Below are 24226 nucleotides of genomic sequence, written 5' to 3'. Positions count from 1 at the left end.
GAATTATGACGAAAGGTGGTTTACATATATACCCGAGGTAGTGGGTATACAAAGTTCGGCCCGGCCGAACTTAACGCCTTTTTACTTTTTACTTCTCTTTTTCGTTTGAAATATAGGTGATGGGAAATAAACGATAGTATCGATATTTATTATGAGAAATCTCGAAAATATCGAATGTTGCGTATATCGATAGTTTGCCAGCTCTAGCCTAGAGAAGAAATCTGTTCAGATTTTGATATAGCGCCCATATAGGATAGGTTCGGTCATTTGTTAAGCAACTTTCAAAAAAATTGGCACAAGGGATTCTCTTATGATCCTTGGCATAATTTATGAATTTCATTGAAATCGGTTTAGATTTAGATATTGCTCCCATATATAAAGGGAGAATTGTCGAAGCTAAGCTTCTCGTGACAACAATGAACACCACACAAATCGGACCTCAATGCTCACAGCTATTCCGTGCCGGGCGAATCGTTAAGTTTAAGTGGCAGTCTGCTATCAGACTCACTCAGACGTTTTCGTCCACTGTGATGCCACAGGAACAGAAGAAGGAAGATGCCTTCTAGTTCCTACCGTTGAACCATCCAGATCGCTTTAAAAGGCCAAATAAATTGCGAATGTTCACATCCGCTAAATCAGACAGGTTATCAAAGAAATGAGAACCTAAAGTGGAACTTCTTCTAACTGCTAGAGCGCTACACATACACAGAATGTGTTCTATAGTCACTTCTTCTTCGATGTCTTCACAGCTTCTGCAAAAGTCGTTGCGGGCAACCTTCAGTCTGTTAGCATGTTTTCCGATTAGACAGTGACCTGTCATGGCGAACACAATGACTGAGACGTCAGTCCTAGCCAATGACAGCAATGCAGTAGACCTCTTCGAGTCTAGATTAGGCCACATAGTTTTGGAATGCTCACAACCCCCTCTTTGTGACCACCTATGTCCTTCGGGCCTGGTCCTGAAAACTGAGCTCACATGTCGCTAGAGGCATACCTACAGATTCCAGTATCCCTGAAATGTGTAGGGTAGTTCCTAGTCTGGCAAGCTCATCCGCTTTACAATTCACTGGGATATCTCTGTTCCCCGGCGCCCAGAACAGGTGAATTTTGAACTGTTCAGCCATCTCGTTGAGAGATCTTCGACAGCCGAGGGCGGTTTTTGTGTTCAGAAATAGGTTCTCCAGGGATTTAATAGCTGCCTGAGAAGATATTTATGCTAATCGTCGTAATGACATTATATCTTAGCCATTCCACCACTTCCTTTATTGCAAGGATCTCTGCTTGATACACACTTCAAGCCCACCACAAAGCCCACCACAAAGCCCACCTGGTCGTTTAGTTTGGAACCATCCGTATAGAAGTCTATGTAACTTCTGTTACCAGGGATATCGAATTTCCAATCGGTTTTATCAGGAATAGTGGTACAGTAATTTTTATTAAAAAGCGGCCCAGATAGGGTGTAATCCACACTGTCTGGAACATCGGATATTGTAACAAGGATAACACAGTGTCCGTAGCCACCACATCATCAATGAGAAAGCTTCCTTAACCTCACGGCAGTGGTAGCTGCAATTTGGGTAGCCACTATGTCTAGAGGCATAAGACGTAGCATTAAATTCAGTGCATCAGATGGTGTCGTCCTCAGTTCGGCTGTGATTCATGTGATTCAGCAAAACACCCAGGTATTTTGCGCTTTTTGTAAATGGAACATTCTCTCTACCCAAGGAGAAAGGTGCCACTGTAGGCAACTTGTATCTCCTGCTGAAAAGAACTACTTTTGTCTTGCACGGACACGGCTACCACTTTCGGTAGCCCACTTTGCTGTTGCACGTAGAGCTCCCTGAAGTATTTGACTTAGAGTGCTGAAAACTTTTCCCTAACCGTAATTGCCACGTCATCAGCATACACGGCCACTTTTACATATTTGTCTTCTAAAGACTATAATTTTAATGATTATGTCCCAAAGTAGAGGAGACAGTACACCTCCTTGAGGTGTTCCTCTGCTAACCCATCTTTTTAGATCCACAGATCCCAATTCTGGCGTAATGCAACTTTTAGTAAGTAAGTTATTAATAAACTTTCTTACGGTAGAGTTGATGCCTAGAAACTCCAAATTCTTCAAGATTGACGTTGGTTTTACATTATTGAAAGCCTTCAATGTCAAGAAATACTACCGTTGTATATTCCTTGTCAGCGAGAGAACCCTCTATGTAGCCGACTAGGTCGTGAAGGGCTGTTTCAGTGGATTTGCCTTTACTATATGCATGCTGCTGCCGAGACAGGCGATCTCCAGAGATCTTTGACCTAAGGTATGTTTCTATGAACCTCTCAAGAGTCTTCAGCATAAAGGATGACAGACTAACAGGACAAAAATCTTTCGCCTTCGTGTGGTAGGGTTTTCTGCCTTCGGAGTGAAAATGACCTTCGTGTCCCTATGATATTCTGACATTCTGATACAAGCAGAGTATATCTCCCTAAGACAGGGAACCAGTCTATCAGACACAGCTTGTAATTCAACCGATAATACATCATCAGGGCCTGGCGACTTAAAGGAATCGAAACTTCTTATCGCCCAAAGGATTTTCGGCTCAGTCTCAATTTTCCTAATAGCCTCCGAGGAATGCATACCAGTGACAACCTCATCTGGCGCCACGTTGTCCGTTGGAGAATTTCCCGGGAAATGTGTATCAACGAGTAGTTCTAGTGTTTCCTCAATAGACATTGTCAATACATTCTCTGACTTTTGAATATACCCCACCTTAATTGATCTCAAGGACAGAATCTTCCTTAGCCTAGAGGACTCAGTTGAATCCTCCACGGAGCTGCAGAATTTGTTCTGAGCCTCTCTAACCTCGCCCTTATATTTTCTTAGCTCAGTCTTATATATGTCCCAATCATGTTGTGTTCCGTTTGCCCCTTGGCTTGGCACGAGGGCATGCTGACACAAGCGAGTCATTCAGGGCCTTCGTGATCCGCTTGACCACAAAGTCTATATCCTCTGTAGTTTCCACTTTCTTTTCTGGTCCAGAAGGGATAGGCGTGCAGAATTTGTGCCCAAATTTATTTCAATCCGCATTCCTTCTGTTCAGCCGAGAGACCACTACTTCAGTATTTTCTCCAAGGTTGAAACTAATAAAACGATGATCAGGAAAGCTGTGGTCATCCAACACTTCCCAGTCGCATATTCTTCCTCTTATGTCTTCCGAAACAAAGATAATGTTGTTGGTGTGAAAACAGTGTGTTATGCACTGAGGCGTTATGCACTGAGGCGGCAGCCCTTGCCGATGAAGAACTCCATCGGGTCAATGTGGTATGTACAACCGGCTGCCATGGGATTGACAAAGGTAATATCTAGTACCTTCTACCTGTTCCTGGTAATAAAGGTTGGTTTATCCCCTATATTACAAATCGCCAGATTGCAACTTATAATATATTCAATAAGCAGCTCACCTCTTTCGCTGACATCTGAACTTCCCCATATCTGGTGATGTGCAGAAGCGACTAAAGGTTTGAAGACGGCATCTCTGAATCGTGTGTCATATATAGTGAAGCCAGCCAGTAATGAGACTCGTTTATTTCACGGATGGCTACTACTAAATCTTAAGTGCTTAGCTACGAAAGAAAAAAAACATTTAGACTACTCTTTGCAAGAATACTGGCTCTATGTCTCCCATACCCTTGAGAAGTTTAAATCCCGAAATTCTAAATCCACGAACCATTCCTCCACACACACATGGTTCCCGGATAAGAACCACGTCAAATCCCCCTACCATCAGGACCTTTTGTGCAAAGACTTACCGGCTTATCTATCCAGTATAAAAATAAAACAGCAAATATTTGAACAATTTTTATATTAAGTTCGGTTTGGCCGAATATTCCACACTCTTAATCCAACGCCAAAGCCATCGATTTGATGTTTGATTCTTTGGTAGAACTACCGGACTTCATTCTGTCTCTTGTACATCTTACGCTCACACTCACGTCCTTCCATTTACTCTTTCCTTTCTACGGAAAATACGGTTCTCCTCTCTTTCTCATTATACCTCTCCTTCATATGGCATGTTGCTACTGATTGCAGGGTTACTCCGTATGGCGAATTCTTAGCTTCAGTAGCATCTCAATATTCTTGGTCGTATCATAGGTTTCTTGGGTGAGGCTTCCACAAGTACGGATTTCGCGGCATTTACTACTGCACCATTATATCATCGGAACAAGGAGTGCTTTCATCAAGCAGTTGGGTCAGTCGAGTGGGTTAAGTCGTTGCCATCTGCTGTGTTGGCCGCTTTTTAATGTCCACACTACTCAAACGAATCTGTCGTACTTCTAACACGCTGGACGAATGCCTTCTATCTATCACAACGAGATCAATTTAGTTTCTCGGATTTTGATCAAATGACAGCCTCAACCCATTATCGGAAGTTATCTCGTGGAGGCTAAATTAAAATCTCCCACAATGATATTAATATCATGGGCGGGGCAGCGGCCGTATTCTCTCTCTAGGCGCTTGTAGAAATTAACCTTGGTCTGTTCGTCTTGTCTTCTGTCGGAGCATGGGCACAAATTAAGGCTAGTGTTAAAAAAAATTGGCTTTTATGCGGATTGCTTTTATGCCTCTTATCCACCGGAGTAAAGCTGGAGATAAGGTATTTCAGTCTCCGACTAAATACAAATCCACCACCTATTTCATGCCTCTTGTCATGGCAGCTATAGTATAGCTTGTCAACGTTTGGTGTTGTTGTGACGCCATTCACGATCCATCGCACTTCCTGTAAGGCGGTTATACAGGCTCTCCAATACTTCCAATGGCTGCACCTTTTTTAAAGTGTCGGGACATTCCAGTGGCAGAAATAAAAATCATGGTGCTTTTTTAGTTTGCGTGGGTCGTCAACGTAAGGGGAGTCCGTCCATTTTTACTATCACTTTGTTTTTCAGAGTAATTCTTATAATTATTATAATAAGTTACTCGCCCAGCGTCCCAGCCACATGGGTTTTGTGGGATCGCATGTATATCCCTCGATGTCGCGAGCTGCTTGCTCCAAGGTCCCACGCTCGCCTCAGCCGCCCCCAACCTGTGCAGTAACGCTGATGTTGGCCAGGCGCCAATAACTCGCCTTGTCATCTCGGGTATCATTCGCATTCAATATTTAAATAACAGGCAGTGCCAGCTGACCCCCCGTAGCACAGAGGTTAGCATTTCCGCCTATGACGCTGGACGCCTGGGTTCGAATCCTGGCGAGACCATCAGAAAAAATTTTCAGCGGTGATTTTCCCCTCCTAATGCTGGCAACATTTGTGAGTTACTATGCCACCTAACCCCTCACTGAGACTACCCTCTCGAAATGGCTGACTGTCCGTGGTCGCCTTTGCATTTACTTGGCAAAAAAACGAAGCTTTCCACTATCCGCAACCTGTTGCCGCTCGGTAGCTTTCAGCTAAGCTTCCCGAGATAACTATGTGGTGCCGATAGTTATCCCGTTTCGGCATATTGATTAATATTTTTACTAAACTATATACCGGAAATTGGTTTTAAATGTTCATCAAACAACAAAAAAGAATTAAATTCGTCCGGGTCGAACTTTGGACCATATTTAGCAAATCGCCTAAAAAATGTGCGTTTTAAAATGCTCAAGACTGTTTATCAGGATATTTATATGGCTGGTGTAGAAAGGTATAGTCCAATATAGTATATTCAGGTTTTAATCGATTCAGAAAAATTAATTTATGGAATACATAAAGTTTTGACGTTCTACGACAAAAAAAAAACTTGGATGGTATAGCTAAATAAAGTTGGAAAAGGTCCCTAGGGACCTCATCGGGTATCGAAGGGTTAAGCCATATTCTACCCTGATATCACCAAAACAAAATAATAAAGACTGATTTAATTATTCATCTCAATTTATTTTTAACAAAATAATTCTGCCAAGGAATATAAAATTGCGGAATTTCTGAACATTGAAGGTGCTTGTAATAATGTCAAACCGATTTAATAGAATTTCAAGCAAAAACCTTGTTTCAGTAGGATTTTCCTCCATAACTTATGAAACAATTTTAATAAAAGTTTCATGAGATTGTTGCAGTGTTTTCAAAATGTAATCGCAAAAAGCATGTGTTTTCAACTGTGAAAATCGAACATGGTACCAGATATAAAAGATGCCTTACGGCAGGCTTGGGATAGATAGATCTAAAAAGGTGGGTTAGCTTCTATGGCACCACATAGATCTTGTAGCGCATGGCCAAATTATGACTCCCACTATGATACAGTTACGTTAATTTCAATGAAAATAATCAGTAATGTTGTTTAAAATGAGCTTCCCAAAAGAATTTCTCGATTTTATAGACCGCAAAACAAGTCTAAATCAAAGTTTTTGCGGCAACAACGCTTTAAAAGTTGGTTAACTTTTTCCATACACGCGTGTCTTTGTTGTATAACTTGAACAATACACACCTACATATTTTAACTTTTTTTGACAAACACGCATAAGATATATGTAACTCTACATTGAACTTTGAGGCGGTGGGAAGGCATAGGTAAGCATATCCGCATATGACACTGATCGCATAGGTTCGAACACTCGCTTTATCCTGTCCTTATGCTCGCGACATTTGTCAGCTACTGTGCCATGTAAAAACTTTTTCCCAAGGAGGTGTTACTATGCGGTGCGCCTTTCATACTCAGCTTTACATTTGAGCTTAAAACTTCAATCGGACAGCACGCAATGATATGTGAGAAGTTTAGCACGATTCCTTAAAGTTCATGGGCAAATTTGCACAAGGTCGCAGCAAAAAGATGGAAACTTTGGTTTGGTCTTTTTAACTATAAAATTATTGATATATTCAAATACAAAAGGCCGTTTTTATAAATGCACAGAAGTGCTACGTAGTGCAAGGTTTCACTAAATACTTTTTTCCCAACACATAGGTATAACATGGGAAACGGTGTAGAATTCTGTGCAAAGTTCCTTTGTTTTCCAACACTACCCTCCTATTTACAAGAACAAAATAGCTGCACACAATTTGGTGACATCAAACGATAAATAGAATTAGGACAAACCAAACTATGGCAATTTACATACTCACATTCATACACACAGACACCAATGACTTACCATTGTGAGATGATGATTTGTTGTCTCTTGTACGTTAAATAGAATGTAAAATGCCAGGCAAACTGGCAGGTAGGTTGGAGGTTGGATATTTTGTTATTGTTGGAGATTATTGTAAACACACTTCACTTCTCACGCACGTTGCTGTCCTCCTCGACCCGAATTCATCAACAAGCGACCCGACGATTACACAAAATCAGAACTTTCAAAAGAATTATGTTTATATTGAAGTACATTAGCTATTATCGCAAGGAATGATAAATGGTGGCCTTTAGATTGATTGATAAATGTCCTTGTTAAACTATTTCATTTTGGAAAGCACTAAAAAAATCACACCTTGGTTTATGCTTGGAAATCTTTCTTTTGTAAGTGTATATTAAGAATTTCTTTTCGGGATTTCTCTTATATGGACATGAAAGAATTTACACGCATATGTAATAGCTATTTTATTTTTTGGATTCTATGAGCTTTACTCGGTCGGTTTTATGTGTAATTATTTCTTTCTTCCATTGGCTACACTCGCGAAAAACTCTTCAATGTGAAATGTGGGGGTACCAATTACTTTTTGCATCGTGGGTTTTCCGAATAACCTTTCTCTTCATTTTTTACTCATTCGTAAACAAACTTGACATTTAAACGACTCACACATATGTAACAATGCAAAATATGATGGCGGTATAAATAACACGAAATCTTTAAACATATCACAGTAAAGTCCATTGTTTACTATTGTTCAATCACCATTTATTTTTACTTTTCTTTTTTTGAGAGAGATATTGATTTTAATGGGCCAAATGGCCGCTCTCACGAATGCAAGAACGAAGAAGTACTGTTCTCGCGCCAAACGTCCGTGTGTGGAAAGTGAGAGTCTAAGCCCAACCAAAGAGGCGAGAGTCAGAGTCGAAAGAAATCGCCAGCCGCAAAATCAAATAAAAGACGCGTAGTGTTGAGTCAAATTTGAGGGATGAAAGGGAAACAGCTAAACTGATGTTAAAGATGTTATTTAATTGTTATAGTTTGTACACTTCTTAATAACTTCAAAGTATACGAAAATGCATTTTAATTGAATTGCAATTTTATCACTTAAAAGAACTTTTATATTTTTGTATATATAACACACAAACATCTTCAATTTTGTAAATATGTATGTTTTTGCACGTATTTTTATTAAAATTTTCTTAAAATGGATGGCAACGTTACGAATTTTCATGAAACAATGGCAGCATTTTCAGAGAGAAATGTGCTGAGAGAAGAGAACCTTAAAAGCGACGTTGCCAAAATAGAATATAATCTATTGTAGTTTAGCGTCATGACGCTAGACTCTGACTTTAGCCGCGGGTTTTTTTTACTTTTCCTTATAATTGATTTGAAAAATTTCATGTTTGAGAGTAGTACTTATTGTAATTTTATTGGATGGACTCTTATAGGCAAAAGAGGACCCAAAGTTAAGCCAAGGAGATCAGCCGGATGCCATTGACGATAGCAGCTTGTTCTCGTTTTACTTATATTCCTTGTTTACGTTTTCTCCATTTTCAATCGGCAGATTTGACATCCTTTATGATATTCATGGAGCCCATCCACTTTATGTTTTCGCATGTGACCTAACTTTCTATTAGTAATTTCTGTTATAGGGCTTAAAATTACAAAATTCAGAAAATAAATTAAAAATGCTTGTAAAACAACTTGACGCCGACTCTTGACACTTTGGTTGGGTTTAGACTCCTAATGTGGTTGCCACAGAATGTGATCGATCGCGCGCTTCGAGTCTCAATGCCAGCTGAGGATTTGCGACTAAAGTGGCCACTCTGCATTCCAATAGATTGAAAAGCCGGACAATTACCTTGTAAATACAACACATTTTGTCAAGTTAATATCTTGTGCAAAGTTTTGTTAACAAATCAGTCAAAATGACTGGTAAGAGATGTTTTAGGTACATGATTCGTTCGCAAAACTTGTGAGATATCTAAATATGGACCGATTTCTTTTTAAAGCAGTAACGTCGTTCTTGACGCAAAAGTTTATAATAATGGGATTGGAAATCAAAATATATGCATCTGTTCACAAGAATATGTGAATTATTTGAATCAAAAAGAAATTCTATGTCGACCACTAGAGTTGCAAAAGTGGTCACAAAGTTAATTTGCAGGCCATCGTGGCGAAAAGCTTTGCAATGCTAAATGCTTGCGTTTACCAAGAACAGAAAAACGCAGTGGGGGTTTGACCCGCAATAATATTAGTAAAATCTGTAAATTAGTGATTCCTTATTTATTACAAATGCGTATTGCGTATTGCTCAGCCACACGAGGTCGGATAACAAAAAAGGCCCCAATCATGGAAAATAATCTCCCGCTGTTGCAATTGTAACCGAGTAGAAATGTATGTTTATGGAGAAGCAAAATAATAAAACCAATAACAGCAAGTGGGCGCAGAGATTAGCATGTCCGCCTATGATGCTGACACCTCTGTTCGAATCCTGGCATGAAACAAACATTTTCAGTGGTTTTTTTGTACACTGAGGCGGCCGTCCTTGCCGATGAAGGAGTCCATCGGGCTAATCCGGTACCTACAACCAACTGCCATGGGATTGTTCACTGGTTTTTATCTCCTAATGCTGGGAACATTTGTGAGGTACTATGCCATGTAAAAACTTCTCCCCAAAAAGGTGTCGCACTGCGGCACGACGTTCGAACACGAACATAAAAAAGAGACCTTTTATCTTTGAGCTTGAACTTAAATCGGACAGCCCTTATTGATATATGAAAAGTTTGCCCCTGTTCCTTTATGGAATGTTCATGGGCAAATTTGCATTTGCATAACAGAAGGCGGGATGTCTATTCAAAAATGCAGCGCACAACTGTTTTGTAATTTTATTTATTCAACATTTATTGAGGTTTCCTTATGTTTCAGATTTTGGTACAAATAATCCGATTTTCTTTGAGCCTTACCAACGTTGATAAAACTGTTTGAGAATTTGTCGACAATTTTCGCTTCGCTGAGGAATTGTTTAAAATTGTAAAGTTCTTCCCTTAGAGCATTTTCGAATTCGGCGACAACAATAGCATGTTGGGACATGTTTTTATTACCATTCTCTATTGAAACTAGATTGCTTTGCAGTGTTAGCAAATCATGGAAAAGCATTTTTAGAAACAATAAAATTTTATCTTTATCCGGACAATACAACTTCCAAGATGTTATTAAATTGTCATGCTCATTCTCTTCAATCTCAGCATAACGTAAACATAGACAGCCGAACCATAATGAGTTTCTGAAATTGTTGTAGTATACGCTGTGATTTAAGGTTTCTTCCGCAAATGAAGGTAACTTCTGAAAGTCAAACTTTTGCTGCAAACACTTTTCAAAAATCTCCAAATCCTTGGGTTGTTCGAAAGTAATGTTTAGATTTGTTTCATGCGATGATATTGCAATTGATAGAAAATCCTGATGTAATGTAGGCGGCTGAAAATACAATTCATACATTGGGCGTTGTTTGAACAAAATTTTGTCAAAGTCAATTGTTTCCAAATATATTTGCAGCTGAGTTGTGGTTTTTGTCGAGTAACAATCTTTTAGGACTTCATAGTGCAACAATAGAGGAGCATCACTGAGAGATATTATGTCAGACAGCTTAATTTTCATTACAAAAATAACATAGGACTCTGGTAGAAGCTTGCATTTACAGTCAGAACTCCATACGTTTGCCTGCATTTGTTCATCCTCAGATTGTAAAAATGTGTCTACAGAATCTAATTGATTAAATAATTGTTTTAACTGAAATAAACGATATTGAATGACCACAGATGACGTCGACGACGAACCCACTTGTAAAGTTGGCTGAATATTTTGCAATACTGTTAGATTTGGAGATGCACATTGATTGACTAATGGCACACCAATAACCAACTCGTTTTGAGGAGTAAGTCGTTTCCACACATCGCCACATCGAGCTAGCATTTGCTTCTCTTCTAACTTAAGGCTTCTTGTGTAAGGTAAGCCATAGGTTAACTTGTTCTGCAAACGTTCAAATGAATGTCCTGTAATAGTCTCATGAAGTTTCAATTCTGTTTTGGCACTCCGGACTCTCTCCAGTAGAAGTTTAAACTCGGCTTTCTTATCCACGAAGTCTGAGATGTCTGTTTGCGCATCACTGTCCTCTTCAAAGTCTGTACTTTTAATTGTGCCATCTTTGAACTCCAACTGTAATACGGGACAAAATTTAATATGACCATGCGTAATTCGAAAGTCTTGAATATCTTTGTATTCTGCTTTCACTTCAAATCCCTTGAAGTTGGGCAATCGCAACAAGATTATGCATTTATCCCAACATCGAACTATGATATATACTTTGATAAGTGTGATGGAATGACGGACATATTTACCAATGCAAACTTTCGTGTAATCCGTGGAGGAAGAATCCGATGCCGTAGGATACTGAGAAGAGTAGCCATTGTCGCCAAGTTCTTTCTTTACGCTATTCAAGCATGTCTTTGTTAGATCTATACTGGCCATTAATTGTTTTTGATGAAACTCAAACAATTTCAAATTTTTGGTTAAAACTAAACATGTTTTCCTCTTATAGGCGTCAATGAGACATTCGGCAGATGCAATGTAGTTTTGAATAAACTGTGGTATTTCACGCTTAACGCTGTGTAACACTTGTCCATCCATTGTCCAGTGATAAGGATTTCTCATAGATTGAAATGCTTTTTATATGGCAATGCTTTCAATTTGGTAGCCTCGACTTATTTGTGCTCAGCTGTAACTGTTGTTTGTTTTGGTTTATCATGATGCCATCGTTTTGGGATATGTTAAAGGGCATTATTTATTTTTCCCGCTAATTATTTATAATTCCCGCGAATTCAATACCATTCAAATTCAGAATTTAAGCTCAATTAAACAGTCAGTAGTCAAATACTTTTGAATGCACTTCATGTGGAAGGCTAGACGCTGAGATAGATTAAATTCTCTCGGAAATTCACCAGTGTCTTGAACAAGTTTTAGCAGGTTTTGGTTAAAACATTTGATAGGTTTGCGTACAAATTTAATTGTTTCTTTGTCCTCGGGCTATAATAAATTAATTCCAGTTAAGTTAAAATTTTTGTTTCACACAATTTCAAGTTAGTAAAATGTAAAAAATTAGATAAACAACAATTATATCTCCATACACTTTCTTTCATCTATGTCGAGCTGTTGATATTTTATTTGGTTTTGCCATCAGCGCCGCTGACATTAGACGTTTCAATTGGGTTTAGACTCTTAAAGAGACGCAATCATCATTCGATATGGCAACGTTTTCATTATAATAATTGTGATTGTTAAAATATTAAAAGTTAAATTTGATAAACAAATAGTAAAGTAGTTTTACTTTAAAATGGAAAAGGCGGATTGTACGCAGCCTACTACGGGCAATGCCAGACGTAAAATTCTGAGCGTGGCAGTTTCACAAATTCTAATGGAAAAAGGATTTGACAGTGTAGACAAAGAGTGCTTGGAAACACTGACTGAAATGTTACAAAGTTGTAAGTGTCCAACGTACCCTAGTTTCTTCTTTCGCTAAAAATGCAGATAATTTTAATTACTCTGTCTCAAAGTATTGGTAGAGGTAGGTCAATCAGCTAGAAGCTATTGTGAGCTGTCGGGTCGCACTATACCTGTTGTGGGCGATGTAGTTGTTGCGCTGGTAAATATGGGAGTATCGCTGCAGGGTATTGAGAACTTTGCCAAACGAGAGGGAAGGCAAATAATATCAATGCCTCCGCAGCAGCAACAACAGAAACAATTGAATCTTTTACAAGCAGGAACTAAATCTCACCATCCCCCACATATTCTGCCCTATTTGCCACTTTTTCCTGACCCACATGCTTATGTCAGGACACCGGTATGTAAAGATGCATATCTACGAATTGCATATTTTGAGTTTTATTAACATTTTTAGACGCACAAACAACCAGTTACCGAATATGAAGCTATACGAGAAAAGGCAGCAACACAAAAACGTGATATAGAAAAAGCGCTGACAAAATTTTTGGCCAAAACATCAGAGACTCATAGCCTTTTCGATACAGAGGATAATATGTTTCCATGTAAGACAAAATAATCTTTTATAAATGTTAATAACTAAACTTTTAAAAATGCATGACTTTTTACAGTAATTGCATGCAAACCTGCATTCCCAACTTATTTGGCTGCTTTGAATCCAACCGATCAAGTATTTGACTTTGAAGAGTTGGAATATCATTATTTAGTAGCAAACAGAACAGAAGATTGCAAGGACGAGGACGATAATGAAAGTGGTAATGAGGAAGAAGGCGCTAGCAATGATAATGGTGGAGGTAGTGGCAGCGCTGGAGGGGACGAACCCGAAAAGAAATCAGAAAAGACTGAAAAAGAAACGAAACCCGAAAATGATATCAAACCTAATTCCACCACAAATAAAGCCATTCTGGAAAATCCCAACATTGATTCCATTTCGAATCCTTATTTACGAGCGGCTACTTTGCCGAAACGAGCCAAACCAGATCCTTTAGGTGCGAGTTCGTTGTAAATTTCTATGTAGTATGTATGTAATTAATAAACTATTTTTTTAAAGACCCTCCATATTCGGTTTGTATATATTTATAAAATGTTATTTCATATGAGTTTGCAGATTTCGGCAATATGTATTCCACATTATATCTGACATAGGAGGCCAGTCATAACGTGGTCTGCCATCGTATGATGCTGAAAACCTGGCGCCGTTCACTAATGCTGACATTTTTGGGATCTTCAGCCATATTATAATTCTCTAACAAGGGGGTTGTCCTGTGGCACTGAACTACAAAAAAACGTTTATCATTGATTTAAATTTTAATTCAGACAGCACTGATTGATATGAGAAAAGTATTTCTGCTGTTCCATAAGGGAATGTTTGGTCAGATTTGCATAGGTTGAGGAGTATATATGAACCTCAATCTGAAAATTTCACCCTTATAGGGCTGATATATGTTTTTGATAAACTTAACACGTTCGAAATCAGGATGATCGAATGATTTCAAATCGCTGAACTCGCATTGAGGATGTGGATGAATTTAAGGCGGTCTGGCACAACGCAGCAAAGGTTTATGGGTGGTAATATTGTCTCATTAATGGATTCGTTCTAAAATTGCTGGCTAGAGGGAGCCATTGCTGAGGCTAATTCAGCTACTTCATTCTCCAGTTCTGGCTTTGAACTGCCGCATACACAATCGAGTAGGCTGTTATAAAATCCCATTAAAACGCAAACCATATATTTTCTAAAATGTATTATATAAGATATAAAATAAAAATTGCTTCATACAGGGAATAAACATAAATGAAAACAACTACTTCAAAACATAAAATAAACGTATTATGTAAATACACTAAAATGTTTGGTATAAAACTGACATAACATTTAGAACATTATGTATACATTTACCCCCAACATACATTTGCAAAGTTACTAATACTGCGATATACGATTACACTAGACCAGTAATTGTATTGAAAAGAATAAAATTATACATAAAGTTTTGTATTCAATCCAAAGGTTTCATATGCAAATCCGGTTGCTTAAATGTTCAATTGTTTGCAGTTTGCTTAACCACGATCTGGTTCGCCTAGTCTGTTGGAAAAATTAAACAAAGCCAAACGTTAGAAAAATAAAGCCCACAATATAACTTTATATTACTTACCTTAGAATTTTTATAAAGTCCTCGGACATTAAAGCCATATCCTGCGGAGTTAAAAATGAATACTGTCGAAGCGGACGCTTGCGACCTTCATCAACCAATAAACGAGTCATATATTCACGATTTACTTCATCCTAAAATTTGAGAGATCATTTAACTACATACATACATAAAAGTAAATTATTTATTAGGCATACCGTAAAGACATCATACTCATCCAAGAAATAGAATGGATGATCTACACAAGACCAAAGTGATATGAGAAAAGCCACTGTGCTATATGAACGCTCTCCTCCCGACAAAGATTTTGTGCTAGATACTGCATTTTTATTATGATCTCTAGGTACAACAGACAGCTTTAAAGTTTTCTCCTGATGATCTACATCCAAAGAACCTTCAAAGTTTCGTAATTTTAAAATCATCTGAAATGTAAAAAAAAATTCAATTAAAACAATAAGTTTAGATACAATGGATAAAGTTAAAGCGTTACTTACACTAAATGATAGTTGCAAAAGCAAAGCCATGTGTTCTTTCAACTTTTTCAAAAAATCAAAGCGAAACTTTAAAGACTTTCGTAGCTGAAATGGAATGGATTTCAAATATATATCATATTCTAATATTTGTAGCATAAACAGACATAGAGTTGCTTAATGAGATTTAACTTTTAATAGTAAGTGTATTTTTTAGTGCCGTTTTAGATTTGTTAAGACTTACCGTTAACACCGAACTTTTTATATTGTCAAAATTGCCTTGGCTGGCCTCAAGTGCCTCTTTCTTTGTCTTTATAAGCTCTTGCATTGACTGCGGATCAAGACTAACTGGTTTGCCATGTTTTAATTTGGCCTTTATCTTTGATATTTCCTCTTCCAGCTCTTCTGTGCTGAGCTCAGTATCAATGCGTTCTCCCTTCTCTGTGGCCGCTTCCATATAATTTCCCAGTTTCTTTGATAATTCTTGTCTATCCTTGCTTATTTTCTTAATCACCTCCTGTATTTCGTTTAGTTTGTTACGATTTGAGGTATCATTACTATTAATGCTGCGAAGCTTCATTTTCACTTCATCGGCTTTAGCCTAAGTAATAATAAAAATGGTTCAATCCTCTTACTTCTTATTTTCGTTACAAACCTTTAGTTCATCAATTTCGATTTTAATTTGCTGAAGATTGCTTTCTTTGGACGATAGTTCGTCTTTTAAATCGTCTTTTTCATTGGCAATATCAGTTAAATTGATTCGAGTTTGTGATAGTCTTTCTTCTACCTCCTTCAAACGGGTTTCAGTCTCTTCCATTTCTTTTTTCTAAATGTTGAAAAAAAAAGATTGGTCATATATGCATCTGCAACCATGTTACCCCCAAGCTTCCAATTTTTGCTTGTCTTACCAATAATTCTACTTCGTTGCTATAATCAGCGTACTCAACGCCTTCTAATTCGGTGATTTTTTCCAAAATCTCTCGGCGGGTATTCTCTTTCTTCGCCAATAAATCACGCTTCTCCATTATAAGTTTAGCATCTTGGGGTATTTGTTGTGCAATATGGCTGAGATCATTTTCAAAACCTTTGTATTTGTTTTCTAAAGATAGTTTTTCATTTTCCAAATGTCTGTAAATTACAATAATGCCATATTTAAATAAATAATAAAAAAAGAACTGTTGTGGATAAAATATCGAGCACAACAAGAAGGCCACCGTTGTACTGAAAGAAGAAAAATGTTCAGCGGTCTTTTCCCCTCCTAATGCTGGCGACATTTGTGAGGTACTATGCAATGCATAGAAGCCACATAAAAGCTTCTCTCAAAAGAGGTGTCGCCCTGCGGCACGTCCTCGCACTCGGCAATAAGGAGGAGGCCCCTTATCATTGAGCTTAAAACTTTAATCGGACAGCACTCATTGATGTGTATGTGAGAAGTTTGCCCCTGTTCCTTAATTGAATGTTCGTTGGCAAAGCTGTAATTGCATCACTTGATGCACATTTTTCTGTTCTAAATTAGAATTAACTTTAATTATGGTAGAAAATGTTTGTTTTTGTATATAAATACACATATCTGTTAAAACAAAGTAATAGGTGGGTTAAGTGCCTGGCGGGAATCTAGGCAAAAAAAGTGGATTTCAACCATAATTCTATATCTTCTCGAAAAAACGGGTGGTTGACCGTCTACAACTCTTCGCAGAGCAAAACCATGGGTGTCGAGGGACCAAATACTATTAAACGGGGGCTGCTTCAAATTTTAGTAAAAATGCCGAAAGTCTGATATTGACTGTAACTGATAAGAGACCTCTTTCAAATTTTGTAAATTCTGTGAAGGTGGCGTTCCTCGTCAAGTTCTTTTAGGTGAGCAAGCTCGATCCGGGCAAAATGACCGATCGCCGCGGCCATTGGTTATTTAAAGGTGCCAATAACCTGATTTGTCATATCAAGCATCATTGGCACTCAGTATTTGTACAAGAGCCGGTGCCGCCCGGCCTTTCACTGAGACCGCTCGATACCGCTGATTGTCCGCGACTGCCGTTGCAGCTACTCCGTATGGAGCATTCCATTATCCGCAACCTCTTGATGCGCCCGCTTGCTTGCAGCTAAGCTTCTCAATGTTCGAGCCTGTGTGGTGCTCATAACTATCCCGTGCCGGGATATACCGTGCAATGTGGCAGCTGCATACAAATGTGGTCAGATCTGGTCTATACTCAGATGTTAAGGGGTGCGTGCAATTCACTGTAACTGTGAAACATTAAAATCGAAAAATCGCCACGATCTAATAGCGTTGAAAGTGTATAATTTGATGTATTCCAAATAGTATTGCAAAATGGCCATCTCAACAAAAATGTCAACTTTTTCGCTTATAGAACATTTGGTAGGTTTCGGTCGGGTTCGGTAGGATTTTTCTTAAATTTTGGAAGATAATTATTTTCTTAAGTGGCCTTTTTCAGCCCCAGGTTAAGGGACCCGCACATGGGCTTCTTCTCTGATTTGTTAAGACTATTGGAGCACATCAATGAACTATTCCTGGCTATTACGTAGATCTCCTCATTCCTCGCCACCCCTTGATGGCCATGGAGACAGCAGAGACTGACAGTCTTCCGAGTCAGAGATCAGCAGCGGTGTATCGCATTTGCGGTGCACCTGCACGAGACAACTATGAGAAACACCCGGGCTGGGACTTTTAGCTCCGATATGTATGGTCTTCATCGTTATCACGACAAACTTAGCTGGAAGTTACCGGGCGTGTTCATATGTTTCGGTTAGTGGATTGCTTTTTACGGAGTAACTGTAATTGCAAAAGACAGTTTTTGCCCAAGAGAATTTCATTAAGGAGCATGGGTAAACTTCTCGCATACTAATGAGTGCTGTCCGATTCAAGTTTAAGATCAATGATAAGGGCCTCCTTTTTATAGACGTGTTTGACCGGCGTGTCGCATTGCTGCACCTCTTTTGGGAGAAGTTTTTTTTTACATAGCTGCCACGCCATTATTTCAAATGGCATAGTTCCTCACAAATGTCGACAGCATTAGGCGGGGATAACCACCATCTGCTGTTCTCGCCAGTGTCTACACTACGCCAGAGCCTACACTCAGACTCACTAAGACGATTGCTTTGCTGTAGCAATTCGCCAAAGCTTATAAATAAAAAATACAAATTTTGTTCATGACCATTCCACTAAAGAACAGGGGCAAACTTTTCACATATCAATGAGTGCAGTCCGGTTCAAGTTTAAGCTCAATGATAAGGGGCCTCCTTTTTATAGCCGAGTCCGAACGGCGTGCCGCTGTGCGACACCTTTTTGAAGAGAAGTTTTACATGCCATAGTACCTCACAAATATTGCCAGCATTAGGATAGAAAAACCACCGCTGAAAATCTGATGGTCTCGAACCCAGGGGTTCAGCGTTATAGGCGGACATGCTAAACTCTGCGCTAATGTGGCCCAATAAGCCCGATATATTCGTTATACAAATATATTGTTATACAAACGAATTTAATTTCTTTATCTTGCAACCAATGCACAAAGTAATGATACACTTTAGCAACCCCTCGGTGGTGTTAGCTATAAATACTATTTAATGGACTTACCTAAGACGTTCTTCTATGTTCACTTGTACAAAACTCGCTTGTCTTATTCTGTTGGAGTACATTCGATAATTTGGTACAGGATGATATTCCAAAGTCAAATTTGATTCTCTAAGCACAATGACTTTGCAAAGATTTCTAGGTACATTTTCTCGTTCCGATGTAATGGCTTCAGCAATATCTTTATTGTTGGCCAATAATATGGACTCAATGCGAACACGATCAATAAGACAATTCATAACAACAGGATCTTGACATCTAATCTCTTGTAAAAGCAAACGTGTACCCTTAGGTGGACTAACACAACCTTTGCTTACGTCATATACCTGCATGGAAAGTCAAAATAAATAGACATAAAAATGAACCCAACATTTTTTTCTTACCGCTTCTGCAAATTTAGTTGTTATTATCATAGGCCGCTTAGCTTGATATTTGGCTAAAATTTTCTCCAATACTTGCCTATCACTGGTGCTGTTTACCAGGAATGCCCCCAGTAACCCAGCACCTATAACACTTTCAACCACATCACGAAATTCGCTATTAGGCACTTCTACATAACTGCCTAGAGGTCCTCTTGGTAGCTTTGAAAACATGCCTTTTTGATGTGCTCTCTTAATATCATTTATAAGGTCATTCATATGATTTCCATAGATTAATATTTTATTTTTAGCACTAGCTTTGACATTGGCAATGTTAGCGTTGCGAAGACCTGCATAAAATGTTTCCATCTAAAGTGTTTTGTATTACATTGTAATGCTAAATACTTACGTATCTCATCCGCACAATCCTTTTGGCGACGTTTTATCTCATTTACGACTTGCTCTTTTTGTGATTTGCTATCTACTTGAAGTTTCAGTTCACGTTTGATGTTTTCAATCGTTGGTACTATATCATTTTCGCATTGTCTGCGATATTCAGCAATCTGCTTTTCATTTTGAGCTCGCAAAGAATCAACATCATCTTGATTTCTAGTAAAAAAAATAATAATGCTAAATTGGAATTATACTTAAAAGGCTTAATTTAAACATTAGACTTATTCTCCGCAACTATGCTAACTTGGTACTAAATCCACGTTTGTTGACTGACCTCCAAATTTGGAGACTGAAATCCAAATTTGGAGACTGAAATGCAAATTTTAGGATCTGACATCCAAATTTATGGACTGGCATAAAAATTTCGCGGTGGACGTGCTTATCCTTACTTCGTGCTTGATTATCAAACTCCCCCTAGCGACATGAAGCCGTCCGATGTAATATGGGTATCATGTGAAAGATATTTGAATTAGTGCTTGGATTTGACATTCAAATTTTCGGGGTAAAATTCCTGGAGCCGCCTCAAAATCCTCTGTAGCGGATATGTGGGCCGATCAGTACAATATGGAACACATATAAAAGGTATTTAGGATTGGTGCTTAAATCTGATTTTCACCAAATTGCCGTGCACTTAATCGAATACGCTTTCATAGCGAATAAAATTATTACTGTTTGTACTTACCCTTTTGAACGTTCCTCTGTATATTTTTTTATATCTTCTATTTGCTTCTCAAGACGAGATTTTTTCTTTTTCAGTGAATCCTGAGTGCTTTTAACATCCCCCATCCGTTTGTTGATGGCTTCAATTTTATTTTTAATTTCTCGGCACATTCGATTTTCTTGGTCATAACCATGGTTTTTTGTTGCAATAACCTCATTATGTGTTCTAAATTAATGTAAAAATCTATGGTTAACAAAGAAGTTCATACTGTAAATGTTCTATGTCTTACCTTATCTCTTCCTCCAAAACTTTATTCACTTCATCCTTGTTTTGAATCAAATTTTGAAGTTCTAGTTCTTTCCTTTTATATTTTTCAAGTTTGTCGTCAACTTCTTGCAGTTTCGTTTCCAACAGGTTAACTAGGAGCCATGCGTGCTCTGTTTGTTTTTGGTTCAAAACGTCCTTTAGTGTACATATAAAGAGTAAAAAGTAATATAATTTAAATTTTGTTTAATTATGAAACCCATCAACAAAAATTTATGTTACCTTTAGTTTTTCAAACGAGAGAAGTTCTTCTAATTTTCCTTCATGCTCTTCAATATCCTCCCTTTCTCTTTTTAATTTCTGGAATAAAAAAAAAATTAAGTTAATTATAAATTTTATTTCAAATTTATTTCTATTTTAAGAAAATTTTGTCAAAATTTTATTTATTAATTTCAATACAATGTAAAAGGCATTATTTCCTTAGAAAATTTTGTCAAAATTTTATTTCTATAGAAAATTTTGTCAAAATTTTATTTCTATAGAAAATTTTGTCAAAATTTTATTTCTATAGAAAATTTTGTCAAAATTTTATTTCTATAGAAAATTTTGTCAAAATTATATTTCTATAGAAAATTTTGTCAAAATTTTATTTCTATAGAAAATTTTGTCAAAATTTTATTTCTATAGAAAATTTTGTCAAAATTTTATTTCTATAGAAAATTTTGTCAAAATTTTATTTCTATAGAAAATTTTGTCAAAATTTTATTTCTATAGAAAATTTTGTCAAAATTTTATTTCTATAGAAAATTTTGTCAAAATTTTATTTCTATAGAAAATTTTGTCAAAATTTTATTTCTATAGAAAATTTTGTCAAAATTTTATTTCTATAGAAAATTTTGTCAAAATTTTATTTCTATAGAAAATTTTGTCAAAATTTTATTTCTATAGAAAATTTTGTCAAAATTTTATTTCTATAGAAAATTTTGTCAAAATTTTATTTCTATAGAAAATTTTGTCAAAATTTTATTTCTATAGAAAATTTTGTCAAAATTTTATTTCTATAGAAAATTTTGTCAAAATTTTATTTCTATAGAAAATTTTGTCAAAATTTTATTTCTATAGAAAATTTTGTCAAAATTTTATTTCTATAGAAAATTTTGTCAAAATTTTATTTCTATAGAAAATTTTGTCAAAATTTTATTTCTATAGAAAATTTTGTCAAAATTTTATTTCTATAGAAAATTTTGTCAAAATTTTATTTCTATAGAAAATTTTGTCAAAATTTTATTTCTATAGAAAATTTTGTCAAAATTTTATTTCTATAGAAAATTTTGTCAAAATTTTATTTCTATAGAAAATTTTGTCAAAATTTTATTTCTATAGAAAATTTTGTCAAAATTTTATTTCTATAGAAAATTTTGTCAAAATTTTATTTCTATAGAAAATTTTGTCAAAATTTTATTTCTATAGAAAATTTTGTCAAAATTTTATTTCTATAGAAAATTTTATCAAAATTTTATTTCTATAGAAAATTTTGTCAAAATTTTATTTCTATAGAAAATTTTGTCAAAATTTTATTTCTATAGAAAATTTTATCAAAATTTTATTTCTATAGAAAATTTTGTCAAAATTTTATTTCTATAGAAACATTTATTTCTATAGAAAATTTTGTCAAAATTTTATTTCTATAGAAAATTTTGTTAAAAATTTAGTTCTTTATAGAAAATAATCGGTCCATATCCTAACGGAACATAAAATCTCGACTTACCATTTCGTAGTTTTTTATTTCTTGCACATGTGTCCTATGAAGATGAAGGGAATCGTTCAATTTTTCCAGAACAACATCAATTTGTGTGGCCTTAAGGAATAGTTTATAGTTTTTGGATGGCTCCAAACTAGAAATTTGAAATGTAAGAAAAGTTCGGATAAGATGTTTATATTTATTAATTATTCAAAAAGCCTATCGCTTTAAATTCCAATTTTTTACTATTTCCATTTTCTAACAATTTACGGAATGTTATGTTGCTGGATTAAATAACTTACTCCTTAAGGAATTCTCGAGCGCTGTCTTGATTTAAAACAAAAACAGGGTTATCCACTTGCACATTGTGGTACATAAGTATACGATGTAAATCATCTACTTTTTTACTAACAACATGTCCGTTAGCATCTTTTATGACATATGATCCCGAAGTCATAGAAATTGTACGCACAACTGTTATTTTATCTCCATAAGTTTCTGGCTCATAGGGTTGAGGACCATCGTTAGCCATGACAATTTCAATTTTAGCCGTTGACTCGCCATTCTTTATAAAAGCTATGGAAGGGATAAAAATATAAAAAAATAGTAATAATGTCCAATTGATATTTGCTGAAGATCAATTCAAGCTTTGATATATAACATATACTAAATACATTACATTATACTAAATGATGGCTTATCAAACAATAGTTTTATTCATGAGTATTCATGACAATAGTTCGTAATTATATTGATAAATCGCAAGTCGGCATATTATATGCATTACATTCCTTTACATTAAATCGTCTTACCTTTGGCACTACGTGATCTGTTTGTCGTTTTAGCACTTCCTCCTAATCCTAGCACCAGAGCGGCTAGTACAGCACTTTTACCACTTCCATTACTACCAACAAGAAAATTTACGCGCGAATGGAACTCTACCAATAGGTTGGAATGGCACATAAAATTTGTTAAATGCATACGCAAAAGTTTTCCGCAGCGTTTAGTATTTTCATTGTCACTTGCATTTATGCGTTGTGATTGAGACTACATTAAAAACAAAATAATATATCAAAATTTCTCAAACTTTCGAAATTTTGTACTTACTGAATTGTGATGTTGTGAATTATCATTGCAATGCCGCCTTTTGTTTGGAACTGCATTGTGTCGAGATTCATTAATTGCGCTATCACTTTTTCGTTTACGTACTAAGCTTAGGCTCATTGTAAATTAATTTTTTTAATTTTTTATTTATTTATTTTACTACTGCAATTTGACGAGCTAGCGGCAATATGACGCACTAATTATTGTGAATATTATTAAACTAAGTTATTTGCAAACGTATAGTACAATGTTTAACGGCCTAACGTACTTTTCATTACACACCGGCGCATGGCTGGACATCAGCCTCTGAAGCACTAAAGGCCGAAATAGAATGAACGCGTTGAGGAGCGTTGCGTTGACAAATGCAACTCTGCAAACAAATATCAAAAAATCAACTCGCTCAAATTAAACAATTTTTAACTTTAACGACTAAAAACCCTTTAAGTCCAAAACAAACAAACAAAACGCTTTGAGCTTTGATTCTGAGCGTTGCGTTAAAAATTCTACTTCACGTACATATGGCAAGACAGAATGACAAGCAATGTGAGTCGTCAAAGTTGAAAATTCTTTTACTTTTGTTCTTTTGCTTTTGTAGGATTTGTATGCATAGTTGAATTTTTCAACGCAACTCTCAAAAACATAGCTCAACGAGCTGATTTTGTTTTGGTTTTAAAATAGCCCGTTGTGCTTTATTTCGTGCGTCGCATTGACACCGAAAAGTAAAACAACATGGTTGTTTTATTTACTCCCTAAGCGAATTTTCTCGCTTATTTTGTATGATGCGAAATGCTAACGAAGTT

The 24226-nt window shown here is 36.4% G+C and overlaps 4 protein-coding genes across 11 annotated transcripts in view; 1 reads left to right on the top strand and 3 right to left on the bottom strand.

Moving 5' to 3' along the window:
- LOC106087653 (histone deacetylase 6) overlaps nucleotides 1–7640 on the bottom strand; it is a 29629-nt gene extending 21989 nt beyond the window's left edge. For 3 of the 5 annotated variants that reach the window (XM_013252771.2, XM_013252772.2, XM_013252773.2), the window contains exon 1: nucleotides 7107–7637. In XM_013252771.2, coding sequence (XP_013108225.2) covers nucleotides 7107–7109 — 3 coding nt within the window. In that variant the 5' untranslated portion in view covers nucleotides 7110–7637. Of the gene's footprint in view, nucleotides 1–7106 lie in introns of all 5 variants that reach the window. The other 2 variants (XM_013252770.2, XM_013252766.2) reach the window with 2 other exon arrangements.
- Nucleotides 7641–9933: 2293 nt separating this feature from the next.
- On the bottom strand, nucleotides 9934–12282 carry LOC106087660 (uncharacterized). 2 transcript variants are annotated; one of them, XM_013252783.2, is made up of 2 exons: nucleotides 12266–12282; nucleotides 9934–12164 (listed from the first exon to the last, which is right to left on the bottom strand). In XM_013252783.2, exon 2 carries the CDS (start codon nucleotides 11790–11792, stop codon nucleotides 9975–9977), a length of 1818 nt encoding a protein of 605 aa, XP_013108237.2. In that variant the 5' UTR covers nucleotides 11793–12164; nucleotides 12266–12282; the 3' UTR covers nucleotides 9934–9974. The 2 variants fall into 2 exon arrangements, with proteins under 2 accessions (XP_013108237.2, XP_013108238.2); XM_013252784.2 differs by lacking the exon at nucleotides 12266–12282 and having other exon boundaries at nucleotides 9934–11297; nucleotides 11480–11629.
- Nucleotides 12283–12377: 95 nt separating this feature from the next.
- LOC106087661 (transcription initiation factor TFIID subunit 8) lies at nucleotides 12378–14037 on the top strand. Of its 3 annotated transcripts, XM_013252785.2 has the most exons (6): nucleotides 12378–12619; nucleotides 12692–12978; nucleotides 13036–13183; nucleotides 13250–13627; nucleotides 13690–13716; nucleotides 13758–14037. In XM_013252785.2, the coding sequence occupies exons 1-6, from the start codon at nucleotides 12472–12474 to the stop codon at nucleotides 13796–13798; spliced, it is 1029 nt and encodes a 342-aa protein (XP_013108239.1). In that variant the 5' UTR covers nucleotides 12378–12471; the 3' UTR covers nucleotides 13799–14037. The 3 variants fall into 3 exon arrangements, with proteins under 3 accessions (XP_013108239.1, XP_013108241.1, XP_013108240.1); XM_013252787.2 differs by lacking the exon at nucleotides 13690–13716 and having other exon boundaries at nucleotides 12379–12619; nucleotides 13785–13813; XM_013252786.2 differs by lacking the exon at nucleotides 13758–14037 and having other exon boundaries at nucleotides 12379–12619; nucleotides 13250–13699.
- Nucleotides 14038–14365: 328 nt separating this feature from the next.
- On the bottom strand, nucleotides 14366–23624 carry LOC106087659 (structural maintenance of chromosomes protein 6). The gene is made up of 17 exons (XM_013252782.2): nucleotides 23430–23624; nucleotides 23135–23369; nucleotides 22625–22898; nucleotides 22350–22476; nucleotides 20864–20941; nucleotides 20607–20779; nucleotides 20339–20542; nucleotides 19613–19812; nucleotides 19228–19553; nucleotides 18848–19170; nucleotides 16167–16386; nucleotides 15914–16084; nucleotides 15503–15859; nucleotides 15283–15366; nucleotides 14986–15210; nucleotides 14792–14922; nucleotides 14366–14721 (listed from the first exon to the last, which is right to left on the bottom strand). The coding sequence occupies exons 1-17, from the start codon at nucleotides 23544–23546 to the stop codon at nucleotides 14697–14699; spliced, it is 3270 nt and encodes a 1089-aa protein (XP_013108236.2). The 5' UTR covers nucleotides 23547–23624; the 3' UTR covers nucleotides 14366–14696.
- Between the last annotated feature and the right edge of the window lie 602 nt (nucleotides 23625–24226).

This window comes from Stomoxys calcitrans, chromosome 4 (assembly GCF_963082655.1).
Source record: "Stomoxys calcitrans chromosome 4, idStoCalc2.1, whole genome shotgun sequence".
Lineage (NCBI taxonomy): Eukaryota > Metazoa > Arthropoda > Insecta > Diptera > Muscidae > Stomoxys > Stomoxys calcitrans.
Note: the sequence above shows the minus strand (reverse complement) of the source record. Positions and strands in the feature narration are given on the sequence as shown.

Bases quoted from the DNA above. Each gene is read 5' to 3' on its own strand.
- LOC106087660 (XM_013252783.2), bottom strand. From the start codon at position 11,792: ATGAGAAATCCTTATCACTGGACAATGGATGGACAAGTGTTACACAGC.
- LOC106087661 (XM_013252785.2), top strand. From the start codon at position 12,472: ATGGAAAAGGCGGATTGTACGCAGCCTACTACGGGCAATGCCAGACGT. The intron at 12,620-12,691 runs GTAAGTGTCCAA...TCTGTCTCAAAG, and splicing joins GACTGAAATGTTACAAAGTT to TATTGGTAGAGGTAGGTCAA. The intron at 13,184-13,249 runs GTAAGACAAAAT...GACTTTTTACAG, and splicing joins AGAGGATAATATGTTTCCAT to TAATTGCATGCAAACCTGCA.
- LOC106087659 (XM_013252782.2), bottom strand. From the start codon at position 23,546: ATGAGCCTAAGCTTAGTACGTAAACGAAAAAGTGATAGCGCAATTAAT. The intron at 20,543-20,606 runs GTAAGACATAGA...ACATTAATTTAG, and splicing joins GTTTTGGAGGAAGAGATAAG to AACACATAATGAGGTTATTG. The intron at 15,860-15,913 runs GTTTGTAACGAA...ATTATTACTTAG, and splicing joins TCGAAATTGATGAACTAAAG to GCTAAAGCCGATGAAGTGAA.